Source organism: Mytilus californianus, unplaced genomic scaffold (genome assembly GCF_021869535.1).
Source record: "Mytilus californianus isolate M0D057914Y unplaced genomic scaffold, xbMytCali1.0.p SCAF_15, whole genome shotgun sequence".
In the NCBI taxonomy this organism is placed as follows: domain Eukaryota; kingdom Metazoa; phylum Mollusca; class Bivalvia; order Mytilida; family Mytilidae; genus Mytilus; species Mytilus californianus.
In genome coordinates, this window is record NW_026262637.1 from 28,051,625 (window position 1) to 28,069,822 (window position 18,198).

Here is an 18,198-nt window from a genome sequence, read left to right on the forward strand (position 1 = left end):
GTAAAAATATATTTTTATATATATCTTTATTTTATCGTAGCTGTTGTCATGTCAGAAAAAAAGAAATTAATTTTAACAGCTAAAATTAAAAAAAAATATAGGTTTTTTGGTCAAGTATGGTTCAGACTGGTCGAGTATTGTTCAGACCTTTAGTCGAGTATGGTTTAGACTGAAAAAAATGGTCGAGTACAGGTCGAGAATGGGTTTAGACTGTTTCAGACTGGTCAAGTAGTAGTTCAGACTATTTTCAATGGCAAAGATAATAGTTAAGTACAAATCAGTACGGTCGAGTATGGTTAAGACTGGGGTCGAGTAATGTCGAGTAAAATTCAGACCAATTGAGACTGGTCGAGTAAAAATCAGTACAGTCGAGTACAGATATAGGCCATTTCAGACTTTTACTGGTTTGTAGTGATAACACACACAATTTGCTAAACAGTTATCAAAAAGGTAACCACTAGTGTCTGATGCTATTGAATGAGAACGCATGGAAAAATCCGATATCCGATCATTGTATTCATTGCTTTCATTCTTTTTTCTTTGTTGTAAGAGTAAAAATGTTTCAGAATGTATGCAAGTCTCGGAAAGCTGTATACGATTGTTTGAATTTGGTTGTAGCTCTCTTTGTTACAGGCACCAATGCAAAAAGAAAAATATAACTATAAGCTAAAATGAAAACTGGATGCTTTTACGATATTCCAAATCTTTGTAAAAGGAACAGAATGATACATTTTGAATAGTCAGCATGTATTTTTGATGCAAAATGCTATTTTTTAACACTATTTCGCTTTTACTTTATTTAACCTTTCAAAATTTTGTTTGAATTCTATACAAATTGCAGCGATTGAACAACACAAGTATTATTGTGTGATGATGGATAGCTGTTAAACGTTCAGCCTGAAATTTAATGTATATTTAGGACGAGAAAATTTTATTGCGATATGAATGTTGCCCCTCGTTTGTACTATTACTTCATGCATAGCGATATTTTCACTGTGCTAGTTCAAAAGCTTATTATCCGCAGAAAGAAATGCATATTATTCTGGCGCGGAAGCGCTCCATATTAAAAATGTGCACACGATCAACGCTTTTACAACCCTATAAAATAATACAAAAAAGCATACATTATTATTCATAACCATTAAATTAAGAGTAATATCACGCGTTTTATTTGTTTTTTCAGTGCATTAAGTTAACATTGTCACAGATGTCAAGTTCATTCATAGCTGTTGTATTATATACGGGATTAAAATATGACAGTGGAGTGCCTCATGGTTGTTGTCAACCTATCAAAATTAATGAATCATACATGTAATGTAATTATTGCAAAATGTAATTGATTACACTTGATTACGATGACCCCATGTCTGGTTTGGTGAAAAAAAAAATACTGCGTTGATGAAATATACAGACTTTTTCTAGTATTTGATCTATGATATTTAAAAAAGGTAATTTTATACCAGGTAAAGCCTTTATATAAACCCGACATAGACAAACAATTGTGAAACACCTAATGCTCCTTTCATATAAATGGAAAGCAAAATAAAAGTCTTGAATGAATTAATATTAATACCACAGTATTGTAAATCAAATGTGTCGGACATAATGCAAAATTTTCGGACAAAATCAAATTGGGAAAAAAAGCAAAATTTGTGGACAAAAAGCAAAATATTCGGACAAAAAACAATCGGACAAAAAACGACGAACAAAAAGCATTTTGCCATGGCGTTGTCAGTTCGTGTTTGTCTTATTAGATCCCCTTGGTATCTTCCGCCTCACTTTTTAGGTATGCATGTTGCCTTTTATATGTCTGTTTTGTTTTCTTGGTCTTTTGTGGTTGAAATCTCACATATGTATTACAACCATTTCCCTTCATATAATGTTTAGACTTAAATAATACATTCCCATATATTCTAAAATTGCGCCGATGATACCTTTTGGTGTCGAACTCTTAAAAGATACATGCTCAGACAAATAAAGCAAAACCAATAAGTTTCCTTATCAGTTCTTCATAGATATTTCAACAATAACTCCCTTGTAGCTACAAACTTTTTTAATGTTGAATGTTGAAATCGAATGTTGAATGTTGAAAACGAGAATGTTGAATGTTGAAAACGAGAATGTTGATTGTTGAAAACCAATTTTGAATGTTTAAAACGAATGTTGAATTTTGAGAAACGAATGTTGAAAAACGAATGTTTGAAAAACAAATGTTGAATGTTGAAAACGAATGTTGAATGTTGAAAACGAATGTTGAATGTTGAAATCGAATGTTGAAAAAAACAAAAAATTAAAAGTTTTTTTTTAATGTTGAATGCTGGAATCGAATGTTTAAAAAAAAAAAAAAATTTTTGAACGTTGAATGTTGAAATCGGATGTTGAATGTTGAAAACGAATGTTGAATGTTGTAATCGAATGTTGAAATCGAATGTTGAAAAACGAATGATGAATGTGGAAAACGAATTTTTAATGTTGAAATCGAATGTTGAAGAAAAATAAATTTTGAAAAAAAAATGTTTAACTAAAAAATTAAATTTGAATGTTGAATATTGAACCAAATCGACATCCGTTATCGAAACACGTTTTACCGGTGAAGTTTTAAAGACAGTATTGTTATCTGCTAGAAACAAAAACTTAAGGTATATGGGGGTTCTAAATTAAAATCGAAAGACTTTTTTGATGATTTACCAAAATGTAGTTTATATCATCCTTTTTTCAAAAAAATAATAAAAAGAATGGGTCAGGGGCATCTTTACAAGCTACAAGTTGCACAAAATTGTCCGATTTTGTAGCGATTATGCATTGAAATCCGAATTTTCTGTGAATAAAACTAAAGGATAGAATTTAAAAATATGAGAAGATAGCTCTTACAATGTGCTTTCAGAAAAGAAGAAGAAAAATTGGGGTCACGTGACTCGTGTTCTTGCTACAAAACAAAACAGGTAAATTTATAACACAATCCTTTATAAAGGTTACATTATCTGAGTTATCTCCTCTTATATAGCAAAGTTGAAAAAAATTGGACCAGTCAAAAAATATTCTGTCTGTTGTAAAACTATGATAAAACACATAATTTTCTTCATTAAGATGGATAGTCGTACAAATGAAGTACATTCTTCTTTCGAAACTTGCATATTTCATTAAAGTTCTAGACCGATTGTTTCCTGCTATTTTACAATCCAAGACAGCGGAAGACACCCGATGTGCCGTAAGGTGAATTTATTAAAATTTTCCAAATTATTATTGCAAATCTCACCAATAGGTGTGCAAAATGTATTCACGGTTAATGCATGTGAACATCCGAACATAAGTCATTTAAGGCATGCGATTTATAGATAGTCATATGAATGTTAAATAATTGTCATTCAATTCTTTATGGTTGGTGTAATACGTGGCTTATCTGGTGATATTTTCCTTCTAGCTTGAAGATTTGTATACCAGGTAAGGTATTTACTTTATAAACTAACAATACTGCTAAGTATAAGACTTAAGTTCGATGTGGCCATAAATGACTCTTTTTACAATATATCAAAACACTTAAATCCATTGAAGACATGTGGCCACATTCTGTATGTGCATTTCCCAAGTCAGAAGCCTGAAATTAAGGGGTTGTTGTTTGTTGTTCTACATCATATTTGATTGACGTTTATTGTTTTGACCATAAATCAGGCCGTTTGTTTTCTCGCTTGAATTGTTATCATTTGCCATTTCAGGGCCTTTTATTATAGCTTGCTATGCGGTATATGTTTTGCTCTTTCGGTGACCTATAGTTGTTAACCGTTCCGTGTCATTTGATTTCTGTTGGAGAGTTGTCTCATTGTCAATCATATCACATCTTCTTATTTTTATATAACTGTCTCTTTGGAAAATACGTTATTTGAATTGAGTACAATGTGGACATTGCTGCCTCTTTGGAAAATATATGTCATAAGACTAAAGTTAATTAGACAATATTTCATAAGATTTAAGTCTAACTAACTGTTGTTCATAGAACGATTCCCAATATGGATATTTCTGCTTCATTGAACGATGTCCAATGTTGTCATTTCTGCTTCATTAAACGATGTCCAATGTGGATATTTCTGCTTCATTGAACGATGTCCAATGTGGATATTTCTACTTCATTGAACGATGTCCAATATGGATATTTCTTCTTCATTGAACGAAGTCTAATGTTGTCATGTCTGCTTCACTGAACGATGTCTAATGTGGACATTTCTGCTTCATTGAACGATGTATAATGTGGATACTTCTGTTTCACTGAACGATGTCTAATGTGGACATTTCTGCTTCATTGAACAATGATCAATGTGGATATTTCTGCTTCATTGAACGATGTTTAATGTGGAAATTTCTGCTGCATTGGACAATTATGAATCACAAGACTTGTGTCAAATTTGAACATGATTGCTTTATTAGACAACCATCAATTCCAATGTGCATGGACAATACTTGTCTGACTCTTGACACAATATCATAAAAATTTGGTACAATGTGATAGTTAATTATTCATTCGATACTATATCATAAGACTTATGTCCAATGTGGACATTTCTGCTTCTTTGGCAAAAACATCCAAAGGCTTATCATAAGATTTAGTATAATGTGGAAATTACTGCCTGATTGGTCACATAGTCATAAGACTTATGTCGAATGTGGACGTTTCTGCTTCATAAGCAAAAATATTTAAAGACTTATCATAAGATTTAGTCTCATGTGGAAATTACTGCCTGATTGGTCACTTAATTATAAGACTTATGTCCAATGTGGACATTTCTGATTCATTGGCAAAACTATCTAAAGACTTATCATAAGATTTAGTCTCATGTGGAAATCACTGCCTGATTGGTCACTTAATCATAACACTTGAGTCCAATGTGGTAAATTAAATTACTGCTCATTGGACAAAACATCATAAGTTTCAAGTCCAATGTGGACATTTCTGCTTCATTGGACACTATATAACAAGATTTAAGTCAAATGTGGACCTTAAAGCCTTTGTAGAAAATAAAATGAAACCAAGAATCACATAGTAAGTCATACTATTTTGTAATTTATATTTATCAATTAAAATTCAGCAGTCGTATTGATAAGAATTATGATTTACAAATCTAAAAGTACAGTAAGTCTTGGGCTAACACTACTTACATTGGTCAGTTGACTGCTGCTCTTGTAGAACAGTTTTGAACAAAATTCTGAACATGTTGGACAGTTTAAAATCAATAAAAATGCAATGACTCAACTTTTTATTAGACTGCAATTTGGAAGAGTGAAACAAAGAAGTTACAATAAGATGTAGATTATGCATTGCACGTGACATCTGTAAAATGATAAGAATTTCAGCGATAAAGAGAGGTTGGCAGTGGAGTATAAACAAGAAATTGTTTCGTTGTAAAGATGAAATATCATATTTGCTTGACTACTTAAAATAGGTTCATAATAAGTATGACATTTTATCTAGAAGACAACACCCACAGGCGATTGACAAATATTATTTAAATTTTAACACCTCAAGGTATTTATTGTATATATTAAATGTATTTTGAAAAATAACCAGTTTCAATTTAATTTGCATATATTCAATGTTGATATATGATATTTCTTGTAAAATTACAACATGAACTTCAAAAGACTTTTACTGCATGTATGTTATATTCTAAAACTTAATTATATAAAACCTTTACAAGTTATAACAAGGTGTGCTTGATGTTTATGAAGGCTTTCTATTAGTAAAGCCTAGCCAATGCTAGCGTCCAATTAAGATTCACTGTTGATTTAAAACTAATTTATAATATGCATACATGCAATATTTAAAAATACAAGATCATATGAATAGCAAAAACCCGTCTGATCTAACAAGTTGTGCACATTTATACAAATAATTATTGAATGCCTAGATTCTCCTGGGAAACCACTTTATGTCTCTACTTTACACTTATATTTATGTTTTATACTTAAGGTGGATTGGGTGTATTAAAATCCATAGAATTTTTTAATAATTTGTCAAAATGTAGTTTTTATCATTCTATTTTCCAAAATATAATAAAAAGTATGGGTCACCGGACTTTTTTCACGCTACAGGTTGTGCAAAATTGTCAGATTTTGAATAGATTATGCATGGAAAATCCAATTTTGTGTGATAAAAAGAAAACTACACCATAAAATTTTAAGATAAAATGTGAGAAGATAGCTCTTATAACATGCTTTCAGATAAGAAAAAGAAAAAATGGGGTCACCGGATTTGTTTTCTTGCTACATATTAAAATAGGTAAATTCACAACACTTTCTATTATAAAAATTACTTTATTTGAGTTATCTCCCCTACAATCTGAGTTATCTTCTCTTATGTGGCAAAGTTGACAAAAATGAATCAAACAAAAATATTGTGAGTTTTAGAAAATACAGCCGTAAATATGATAAAACACATAATTTCCTATATTAACATAAAAAGTCTTACACATGAATTACATACTACTCTCAAAATTTGCACATTTCATTAAAGATCTAGACCAATTGTTATTGGCTACTTTAAAATCCAAGATGGAGGAAGATACCCTAGCCACCTTAACTTTGTATGTTAGTTTATTTGTATATGTCTCTAGCTAGATCTATACCATTGTAATATGGTTGATGAGATATACATTATAATGACACAGACATATCTTGTTGTAGGTAAGCATGAAGTTTGATGATATTTTAAAACACATCGGTGAGTTTGGATACTACCAGAAACGTCTATATTTGTTGCTATGTTTGCCAGCTATCAGTACGGGATGCTATATGATGATGTTGGTCTTTGTTATGCATGCTCCGGATCACAGGTACGAATTTAAGATAAAACCATTCTGGGTTATGATTATTATAAGTTTTATTTGATGATGATGAGGAGGAGAAGGAGACGAAGGAGGATGGATGGGTTGGTGTTTAATGTTCAACTACAAATATTGTTATAAAACTATTAAAGATCAACAATCGGCACAGTTAACAAAATGATGGAAACATTTAGATATACATAAACCATCAACTGATAAGATTCCGCACGTGGAGCAGACACATGCAAATGTGGCGAGCTAAAGCTGGTTTTGAGATTTCAACCTTCCCCATCAAATTAAATTTTATTCCAAAAACTACCAGACGCAATGATTGAACAAAACCTTATAATTAAAAGCTTCATCATCAAGTCTGTTCATTCAAAAAGAAAGATTAATAAAGATGGTTCCTAATCTTGTTAGTTTTATAAATGATATTACCGTAAAAGGATAGGTGTGAAATACGACTTTGTATTAAATTCCTGCTGGTGGAATCATGATTTGATAGTGATAAAATTTAGTAAAACTTGTTATGTTGCTTTTTATGTATGTCACCGACGAATGTTATGTATTGCCCTTGAAGCTTATATTGTTTCCTTGCATACAACAAGGAAAGAATTTGATAAAAATTGAATTTCCTTTAGCCTTGAAAAATGTACAGCAAACCCTATCCAAATAAACAATCATCTTTTGTTTTTAGCTGTGTAAAGTTTTCCTGTAATGGAACATATCATATTTTGTCAGTCTCATTTTAAAATTTGTTTCAATGTTTATATATATGTTGTACCGGGAGTATCTACTGTTAGCATTGTTTAGCACAATATTTATTTTAATAAACAGGACAAAATGAAACAATTGTATAAAAAAAAACATTATAACATGTAAATGACCTATCTTTTTTTGGATTAAAAAATATCGGACTGTATGTTATTACTTACGTTCAGATGTCAAATACCTGGTTTGAACAATGATACTTACCAAGTACAGAACAACGAACATGCCAGTATCATTAACAAAACAATTCCACCATCCCATGATGAGATACACAGGTATGATCGCTGTCATTACTACCAGTACAGGAATAACACCAGAGACATGGTCAAATGTTCTAAATGGGTGTATGATATCAACACTTTCCATGAAACTTTTACTTCAAAGGTCAGTATAGTCATTTTTACCTTGACGATAATTTGGAATCGCCTCAGTGGTCTCGTGGTAATATGATCTCCTCGAGTATGGGAGGTCGTGGGTTCGTTTTTCTAGTGGGGTCAAACCATAGACTTGAAAATTGGTATTCAGCTGAGAACGCGAGATTTGGGAATAAGAGAAAAGACTAGTGGGCTCGAGGTCAGAATAGTGAGCCCAGATCGAATGATATCCTGTGGACTTTTACCCTGTGAACTAGCACATTATAATCCAGCTAGATATTGGTCTAGCACAAAGCAGGGTTCATTTTCACATCACATTTACATGCTCTCGTCCTAATATGAATGTAATAATTGTCACTGTTTTGACGTTGTACACCGCAATCCATCATCGTCCTCAAACTCATGTGAAATTTCGAATTCAATGGTAGATTAAAGTCGATGGATTCAGTTCTGTTGACAATAATTGATTATATGTCATTTGGCAATAACGAATGCACTTTAATGCTAATAAATAAAAAATAATCGAAAGACAAAAGGGTTGTTTATTTTTCTAGAATATTGAGTTAGAATTTTGACCGTTATTAAGAGTTGGTGTTGAGGAGAGCCTGACGCTATCAAATCGAGGAACATAAAACTATTAATTAAGGAGAACATTTTTTTCGTTTCATCTTAAGATGGCGATTTAATATTTCTTTCATGAGTGACATGAAATTCAAAAATTAAATATAATCGGAATAAACTTATTTACAGATACGTTATACCTGTTTTATATTATGTGTTTCTTTACAGATGAACTTTGTTTGCGATGACGCAATTAAAACATCACATGCTCAGATGATATTTTATGGAGGGGTTCTTGTTGGTGATGTGTCGTTTGGTATATTGTCAGACAAGTAAGAACTTTAAAGCGAGAAAGAGAGCGATTTTCAAAAACAATTTATATGTTAGCAAATTCTAATTTTGAAAAATTCTTCTTTACAATCGCACTACTTCTACAATATTATAAGTATCAACGTATAAATATTCCCATCTAAACATTTACATTTAAACTTGTTACAACTTAGGTGTTAACAAGATAAGAAACAGCAAAACATGGTTTTTATGAGGACCACGTATTATAAACTATGTATTTAATATTGACAACTGTCATATTATAATACTTTTCTGTGTCGAGGTAATGAGGCAATCAAAACTCAAAAAATTACAATATTCCCTAGTAAAAATAAAAATAATAATTCATTTCAATTTTTGATATGTTTTCTTGTTACAGAATTGGCAGAAAGAAAACGTTTTTGTTATCAACCATTATAACATTAGTAATGGCTGTTGGCGTTGCTTTCTCATCGAGCTTTTTAGTATTTGTAATACTTGAGTTCATGATTGGTGCTGCACATCACGGTGGATTTATGATCTGTTGTGTCATGAGTATGTATATATATTACAATGACACAATTAGGAAAAAGAGGAGATGTGATGTATACGTCAATGCGACAGCAACCCAACGGAACAACAAAATCAATCGATAGGTCAACATACAGTCCAAACATCGAGTCTTAACAAGTTGTGAATAAATCAAAAGAGACTACCAATAACTTACATCTACATCAAATTCACAAAATGACCAAAAAATATTTGTTGATTACGTGACACGACCAGATGAAGATGTGAACGGGTTCAATCTTTGTATGCCATAATGCTTTGCTAATCTAGAAAACCTGAACATTTAACATGTAGTAGAAATTTTAAAGAAGACATTCGTCTTGCTGTTTTGTGATCTATAATTGTACATCTTTAATTTTGTTGTTCATTTCTCTCTATTGTTTATAATTTCAGCACTTTCTTCTCCTTACTTTAAATTTAAACACCCCTTTATTGTTTTGGCCTATTTTTCTATTTTTCTATCTTCTTTTTATTTTTTGACCGATTTGTTTGTATTTTTTGCTCATTATTCTCTATTCTGTAAACAACATCCAGACCCTCATAGAATTGATATATATGGATTATAACATGGCCTTTTTCATATCAGACCCCTAATCAGTCCTAGGTCATGTTATCAGCCCGAGAGCCGACAGGCTCGAGGGATGATTTTGACCATGGGCTGATAAGGGGTCTGATATGAAAAACGACATGTCATGTTCTTTTATCATATACTTCAGCAGAAGACATACAGACAAAACTATTTTTAACAAAAGTCATATCACACGGCTAAGGCAATTCTTCAAATTTAATGAATAAATATATGTACAAATAAGTTTCATCGTGGGGTACAATTATACCATTATTTTCTATAAGTATATGATAAATATTTACTTGAAGTAGTGTATATTTTGATTTTTTTTGTGGATGCATCATCCGCATGTTTTGTGTTCAAACTTTACTATTTATACTTGTTGGTGACTTGTTATTCTATTCATCTACATTAGCCATAGGCGAGAAGTTTCTCGTGAACATCGAAAAAGTTTAATTGTTAGATCCTTTAACCTCACATTCAACGATCTAGTTAATGTCATTCCAGTAAATAAATGACTCAGATTTTTAGTGGGGACTGTCTTCTCAATGTCTAATTTAGATGTTTTAGGGTTTTTTTTTTATGAATGTTTTTTTTCACTGTACGGGTTTTCGTTTCCGTATCTTCCAATGAAATTGTTTATTCAAACGAAACAAACCAACAAATGACCTCAATTAGACCCTTTATAATGGCACAATACGTTGTATATTCACTTATCGTGAGATGCATATTGACTTATTTGACTCATAATAGTTTTCGATAAAGATATAATAGTAAACAAATTAATGGAAATTCGGTATTTATACATCCTGCCATTGTGCTATTGTCCAATGGTTATGTTTTGTATTCTTGTCTTTCATTTTTGTTGATGTGCTTTGTCTATAGAGTGTCTATATGCCATTTTATTTTTCTTTGTTGACATAGCTGTTCGTTTTTATAGTGAATAAAATTATAACACAATTTTCCTTGGTGTTTGGTATTTTTGTTATTTAACATATTTCGAAGTAATTATATTCGATATATTTTGCTACTGGGTTTTATTTGTTCGTTGCTAAATTAGTTGATCTTATGTTCCCGTTTTCCCTCGAAGTCTTTGGAATGATAATGTAAGACATTCGGATTTCGAAATGACTGGGTGTCAATAAAATCAATTCCAGTTTCTTTTAGTTTACGAAGTTGACGAATTTTCTTTTCAAATCTGTTAAAGGATTTATCTAACTTATAGGATATGCAGCGTTTATATTATGAGCATTAACCATTAACTATTGAAAAATAAAAAAAATGCGGAGGTGAAATAGACAAAATCACTCATATGTTTTTTTATTTTCCACCCATAGGTTTGGAATATGTTGGACCGTCTAAGAGGGTCCTCACTGGCATTCCTATACATATCTTCTTTGCGTTTGGTATAATGTATATAGCATTAATGGGTTATCTTCTGCGTAATTGGTTTTATGTTCAGCTGGCAGTAGGTGCTCCATTTGCAGTTTTCCTGTTTTATTGGTGGTAAGTATATGCACTTTGTTATTCAATAATTGAGTCATTACATTTTTTCAATTTTGTCATCATGATGCATAATAAACGTTTTGTCTTGTTATTTTTTCATCTATTTTCATAAATACATCTTTGACCTTTTCGCATTTAATATGCTTATTCCTAGGGATTTTTTTTGTCCCTTAAACTTTTTACACATGTTAACTGAGATGATATCTGATGAAGTCGTCCAAAATAAACGTTATGTGTGTGCCATGTCTTTCATGACTAATATCACGTTTATACTATAGTTTATTTTTTTATCACAATTAAGTACTTTAGTATAGGAAAGTATTTTTGATACAAATAAAATAGAATAAAAGAGTACCGAAACGTCTAAGTTTAGACGAATATCAAAAGTCTCAAATACTCATGACAGTACAATTTGAATACTTGGACGCCTTCCAGCACATTTTTTATGCTTTAGCCAAAAACATTTATCAAGAATATTTAAATCGTACTATTGTTATAAGATCGTTTTTATCTTAGACATCTGTATGCTTCAATTTCCTCATAGGATGATACCAGAATCTTCCAGATGGTTACTAAGTCAGGGAAAATATGATGATGCTGAAAAAATTATTCAACGAATAGCAAAAGTAAACAAGAAAAAGATCCCATCTAGAATAATTGATGAAAAGACACTGGACACTCCAAAGACGGCGAACGTGTATCACTTGTTTTCTACCTTAGAAATGACTAAAAGGACGATTATACTTCTATGGAACTGGTAAGTATTCGCAAAAAACTCGGTTAGAACAGTGCGAAAAAATGTGAAATATTAATGTTAAACGTTACGTAGAAACCAAATGACATGGGTGTCTATGAAAATAAGGAGATGCGGTATGATTGCCAATGCGACAACCATACACCAGATTTCAAATGACGCGGAAGAAAACACTATCATTTTTATAGATTTTTTCTTTCCAGAATTATTTTTCTTTCCAGTTATTCTGATTCCTTGTCGGAACTGTTTTCATCTATCAGATTTGTTTGATGTATTACGTTCTCTTGGTGTTTTTAAAGTTTGTTAGCCATTTTTTTCTAGTTTTCTCCTTTTAGCCATGGCGTTGTATTTCAAAATCTATTGATTCATATAAAATAAGTAGATGTGGTATGATTGCCAATGAGACAACTATCCACCTATATATATAAGATGTGGTATAATTGCCAATGAGACAACTATCCACCTATATATATAAGGTTTATAACTTTTCCTTTTTCCTTTTCTATTTTTCTTTGTGTTGTTGTCTTTTTTCCTTTATATTTCATAGATCCGTTTCTAAAAATGTTGGAAGATAACACTTGCTTTAACTAAATTATCTTTTAAGCAAAAAGACAAAGAGATAAATTCAAACACGCACTCGTCCTGTATAATTTACGTTTATAGTCTCCTGGCATTCTGCTTCTATTGCGGGAAAACGGTAATGTTCAAATTACTGTTTTCATCACGTTGGGGGTCCTCATCGCGGTCCACATTTGAGTCATGTCAATTTCATTCAAAACAAATTCATTAAAAATCGAATACAACGCTTGGGATGTAAAAATAAATACGTTTAAGCTCAATGTTAAATTTCAGTGTATGAAAATATGAAATCTATTTTTACTCGCTACGAAACAGGGGAATAGATCGGCAAGCCTCGCTTTTCTCACTGTTTCTAAAGATTGTACAAATATATTTTATATTTTCCTACACTGTACAAATATTTTACATATAATACGGACACGCCATTGTCAACATAACGAATGGTATGGAACAGATTAAAAATAAAAACGCCATTGTCAACATAATCAATGGTAAGGAACATATTTTAAAAAGAGGCAGAATAAGTCGAAGAGAAACTCACAACGACATGGCAAAAACGAAAAACGACAAAAAGTCCACAAAACACTACATACAAAAATATAGACTGAGCAACATGGACCCATAAAAAACCGGGCGGATCTAAGATGTTTCGGAAGGGTGATCAGAGCCTGCTCCACGTGTGGCAATCGTCATGATGTTGATGGTACGTACAAATTATATATGGTTATATTTAGTGATGTAAAAATTGAGGAAAAGTCAACCAACTCGCAACGTTCGAGGGGATACTTGGAACCCTTGGTTCAATAGCAACATTGTAAGCAGCAAACTTCTATTAAGGAAATCATGATAGAAAACGCAAGCTCTGCAGAAGTCTTTCATCATAATTTTTTTGAAGAACATGCCTAATAGATGTGGCATAAAAAATTTCCACGAGAAACACAAATATCGAGGTTATAATCGGTATATCTATGTGTTCAGTTAATCGATACTAATTAAATATAAAATGATTTGAAATAAAAATTTGACCAGCGTTTACAGCAATTTATAAACACATCAATATTTTATACAATTGTTTGGATTGCATTATAAAGTATTCACTACTTGCTTTCAGGATAGTGATTGCTATGGTATACTATGGAGTAACCATGCATACTGGAGGCAATATTGGTGGAAATTTCTACTTGAACTTTTTCATACTTGCTATCGTAGAAGTTCCTGCTAAATTGCTTGTTATGGCAACATTAAACAGGGCTGGAAGAAAAAAGATCCATTGTTTCTGTATGGTTGTTGGAGGCGTAGCATGTCTATGTACAATATTTACAGTTCTATATGGAGGTGATGGTAAGGTGTATTTTCATTTCGATTAAATATATTGCCGCATGAACCATATAACATATCAGTAAAAAGACGGAAGATACCAAGGGGGTATTAAAAACTCATAAGTCAAAGAGAAAGGGACAACGCAATAGCATAAAACAAAGGACAACAACAGGAAAAACAATTCCACAAAACACTACATAAAAACTAAAGACTGAGCAACATGAACTCCCTCAGAAACTGGGGAGGTTCTCGGGTTTGCAGGGTAAGCGGACCATGCCCAACTAGTGACACTCGTCATGCTGATCATGTTAATAACAAAATTGCAAATTCGGTGATATCTCAAACGTAGAAAATAGGACGGGATTGTGGTTAAGCCGGACGCTCGGAACATATCAGTGGTCTACTGTGTGACGTAGGACACATAAGAAGTGTAACTTAAGATATGATTAATTACAACACAGTTGACTATTTATTTTCTTGAAACTGGACAATGCTTTTTTATCACTTTTTTGGTTCTTAATCTTCAATGGTTTTACCATTACTAGATACGCTCAGTGTTGACCGGCTAGTGATACAGTAGTTGGACTACATAGACCATTCGGGAACCGAGGCCCCCGCTACTAAAGGAACGAGTTTACTAATTTGTCAAACTTAATATAGTCGTTCTATTTTAAGGCAGCAGGTTTCATAACGATCATTCACATAATATGACTGACTCTATCAGTTGTTCTCATTTTATCGACCCATGTCTTTATACCGTAATAATTACATTTTTTTACATTTTTACCTTTTATGTCTGTTTGTTTTGCTCACACAATGCTGTCAATATAATGGAATTTTATATGGTTGTCATACAAGTGAGGGGTTAATGTTGCTATAAAAGCAGGTTTAATCCACCATTTTCTACATAAGGAAATGCCTGTACCAAGTTAGGAATATGACAGTTGTTTTTCATTCGTTTGATGTGTTTGAGCTTTTGATTTTACCATTTGATAAGGGACTTTCCTTGGAGTTCGGTATTTTTTTTTATTTTACTTTTTACAGTTTTTGATTGGTTGACAACAATCGAGAGACACTTTCATATTAAATTTTATTTTCGTATAAAAGACAACAGCTATGACTGCACGTGCTATCCGTGACAATGTTAAAATAATGCATAGAAAAACAAACGAAATATTTTATATTTTTATAGGGTTGTAAAAGCGTTGCTCATGCCCACATTTTTAAAATGAAGCTCGGAATTTAAAATGTGCTTCGGTCAACAATTGTACAACCCAATAATGTTATCAAAAGAAACATTTAATTCTTAAACAATTCATAAGATACTAAGCGTAAAAAGTAAGTACGCTAGACGCCCGCATATAATCTATACAACCTGATTGTATGACCTAAACCTATCACGATACAATCTTTTGCATTGGAAACTTTTCTATTGTGCATTTCTATTATTATTGTGCCTTTGCTATATTTCAGAATTGCAACCATTAACTCTAACTTTAGCCATCATTGGGAAAATGGGTTCAGCTGCAGCTTTCGGAATTATTTATGTCTATTCTATGGAACTGTATCCTACTGTGGTCCGAAATAGTGGAATGGGTTTAAGTTCTTGTATTGCAAGAATTGGTGGAATGGTGGCTCCATATGTAGCTCAATCAGTAGGTTATTGTTTTTTTTAACCTAGACTGGACGCAAAGTTACGGTGGTACATGCTGTTCTATTTATATTAAATTTATTCACTTTTTTAAATTGTGCTTATTTAAGAAGTATTCATCCTTACCACGTGTTTTCATGTTGATGCTAAATGTTTATTGATAAGAAGTTCTTAAACATATTTATGAGTAATTATTTCGAAACATTTTTCGAATAAGGAGATTAGATAAAGATGAATCTTGTCATTCGGGTCATATTACTGCAAAGTCCGTAGGCAGATTCACACGGTGAATGCAGATGGCTTTATTTACAGACTAATCCTGTCAGCTGGTATACTATACTAGTAAAGCATATATTGTATGTTTTATTTTATAGGGTAATGTTGTTGGAGGTAAATTAGGACAAGCTTTACCATTAGTTATATTTGGTGGTTGTTCCGTTTCTGCGGGACTTCTTTGTCTTATCCTTCCAGAGACTTTAAATAGGAAATTACCAGAAACAGTAAGAGAAGCCAAAGACTTTACAAAGTGAGTTTGTTTACCTTTCTTTCGTATGCTTGAATAAGACAAATATTTATAATGTATGCAAGCACGTCATTTCATAAAAATGAAATAAAATCTCCAGATTACAATGTACAATATCAAGTTCTAAAACTTTTTATTTATGTAACAGAAACATACCAATCATGCAAGAAAATTTGAATATATATATGATTCATCTAAAAAGGTTGCATATTATAACAGTGTTTAGCAATATAACGGGTGCAGCAATAAATTAATAAAGTTTATTCACATCTAATGTTAAATTTGTAAATTCAAATTATAAAGCTGTCTCCCTTTTTGATAAACATGTATATTATGTCCATTCTACAGCATTTATACATGTGTGTCCTATATATACCAGGACTGGTGAATTTCTTTTTACTATATCTCTTTCAACAAAGACATGTTTAAGTAATATTTATCAAGAATATGTGTACACATACACCCTGTTCAGCCAACAATATCACAATAACATGTTCAGTGAACCGCAATGTGGTGACCAACATATTTGATACCCGTTTCCATGCGCCGGAAACAGTATTCTGATTCATCAGGTACCCTCGGTCAACAACAAACGTTTGGGAAAGTAAATGCATACACATTTGAATAGCATGTTAAAATGACGAAATATCGTGGTACATTTTTGCACATTTACTGCATGTACTGATGTCTTGGTATTTTTCGTCATTCTTTAAAAAAGCGGGGACTTCATTTTTGTTGTCTTTGAGCTATATTTTTGTTTTGAATTGTTCGGGATGTATATTGAATTCTTGATTTCTTTTCCGTTTGTTTCGCCTTGTTTTCCACAACACCGTGTATTTTAAATTAAGCCGTTCTGCGTTTTTCTCTATGGATTAAGTTCTGATATCTCATTTAAAACTTTCCTATTTATAAAATAAGTTACAATGGTGGAAATAGACATTGAAATAGTCATTGTTATTATAGTAATTGTTTTTTATTTGTAGAAAACTAGACCTCGACGATATCGACAAAGAAAAACCCACACAAAAAGAATACCTCTCCAATACTGAAAAAGAAAAAAAGAAAGTGAAAGAAATTTACACTGTGTCATCTTGAAAATTAAAAAAAAAGATCTGAAGGAATAAAAAAGTAAAAATGTACATTTTTCTTATATACATTTACACGTTTATATAATATTATTAACATCTTTTATTATCTAATAAAATGAAAGATTGACATGACATTATCTAAGATTGCTTCTTAAAATTTAAAGGAGATTAGAAATACTAAAATTCTGTCTTTACTGCACATGTTTCAGTGGTTTGTGGACTTGTTTGTCGTTTCATCTTTTTACGACCATTAATGATTATCTGGATTTACGCTGATCATCTGTAATTAGGCATGCTTACATTTTTTTACGCGGTTTTCCCGCGTGGACATTTATTCATCACTTTTATACACATTTATATTCTCAACTACTAGTATCCTGCATTTTATATTGCAGAATATTCTTTATCATCCCGTCTGGTGAAAAGGCATTTATTTTCAGGCCAAGTTATTAATTTCCAATATGTTTCTGCCCCCCCCCCTTTTCCCACAGAAAATCAAATGGTCGTCCCCTAATGATGTTAAACTGTTGAAATATAATACAAATCAATCTGTTACATTCGTTTCCATCTATTTCTACTTACTGTATCCTTACCGTGTACTTTAAACACAATGCAGATTTACTTTATCAATGTAAGTACGCTCTAGACCATAATAATTCAACATATAAGTGGATTGAACCTCAATAAGTCCTAAAGGTCGTCAAAGGTCGATTTTTTTCGTTGGGAGATGTAATCTTGGTTTTAATATAATTACACAACCCGTGTATGATTTTAATCGTCAGCAAGGAAGCAGTAGATACTAAGTTAAAAAG

At 31.8% G+C, this 18,198-nt stretch overlaps 1 protein-coding gene across 1 annotated transcript; it reads left to right on the forward strand.

Annotated features, from left to right (window-relative positions):
- Nucleotides 1–3,393: 3,393 nt before the first annotated feature.
- On the forward strand, nucleotides 3,394–17,456 carry LOC127725808 (organic cation transporter protein-like). The gene is made up of 11 exons (XM_052233097.1): nucleotides 3,394–3,441; nucleotides 6,673–6,821; nucleotides 7,754–7,967; nucleotides 8,747–8,850; nucleotides 9,228–9,382; nucleotides 11,303–11,471; nucleotides 12,016–12,228; nucleotides 13,916–14,145; nucleotides 15,598–15,779; nucleotides 16,150–16,301; nucleotides 17,282–17,456. The coding sequence occupies exons 2-11, from the start codon at nucleotides 6,679–6,681 to the stop codon at nucleotides 17,391–17,393; spliced, it is 1,674 nt and encodes a 557-aa protein (XP_052089057.1). The 5' UTR covers nucleotides 3,394–3,441; nucleotides 6,673–6,678; the 3' UTR covers nucleotides 17,394–17,456.
- Nucleotides 17,457–18,198: the final 742 nt, after the last annotated feature.

Excerpts from the sequence above, each read along its gene's own strand:
- LOC127725808 (XM_052233097.1), top strand. The coding sequence starts at position 6,679 with ATGAAGTTTGATGATATTTTAAAACACATCGGTGAGTTTGGATACTAC. Across the intron at positions 6,822-7,753 it reads ATGCATGCTCCGGATCACAG|ATGTCAAATACCTGGTTTGA; the intron begins GTACGAATTTAA and ends ACTTACGTTCAG. Across the intron at positions 11,472-12,015 it reads GTTTTCCTGTTTTATTGGTG|GATGATACCAGAATCTTCCA; the intron begins GTAAGTATATGC and ends ATTTCCTCATAG.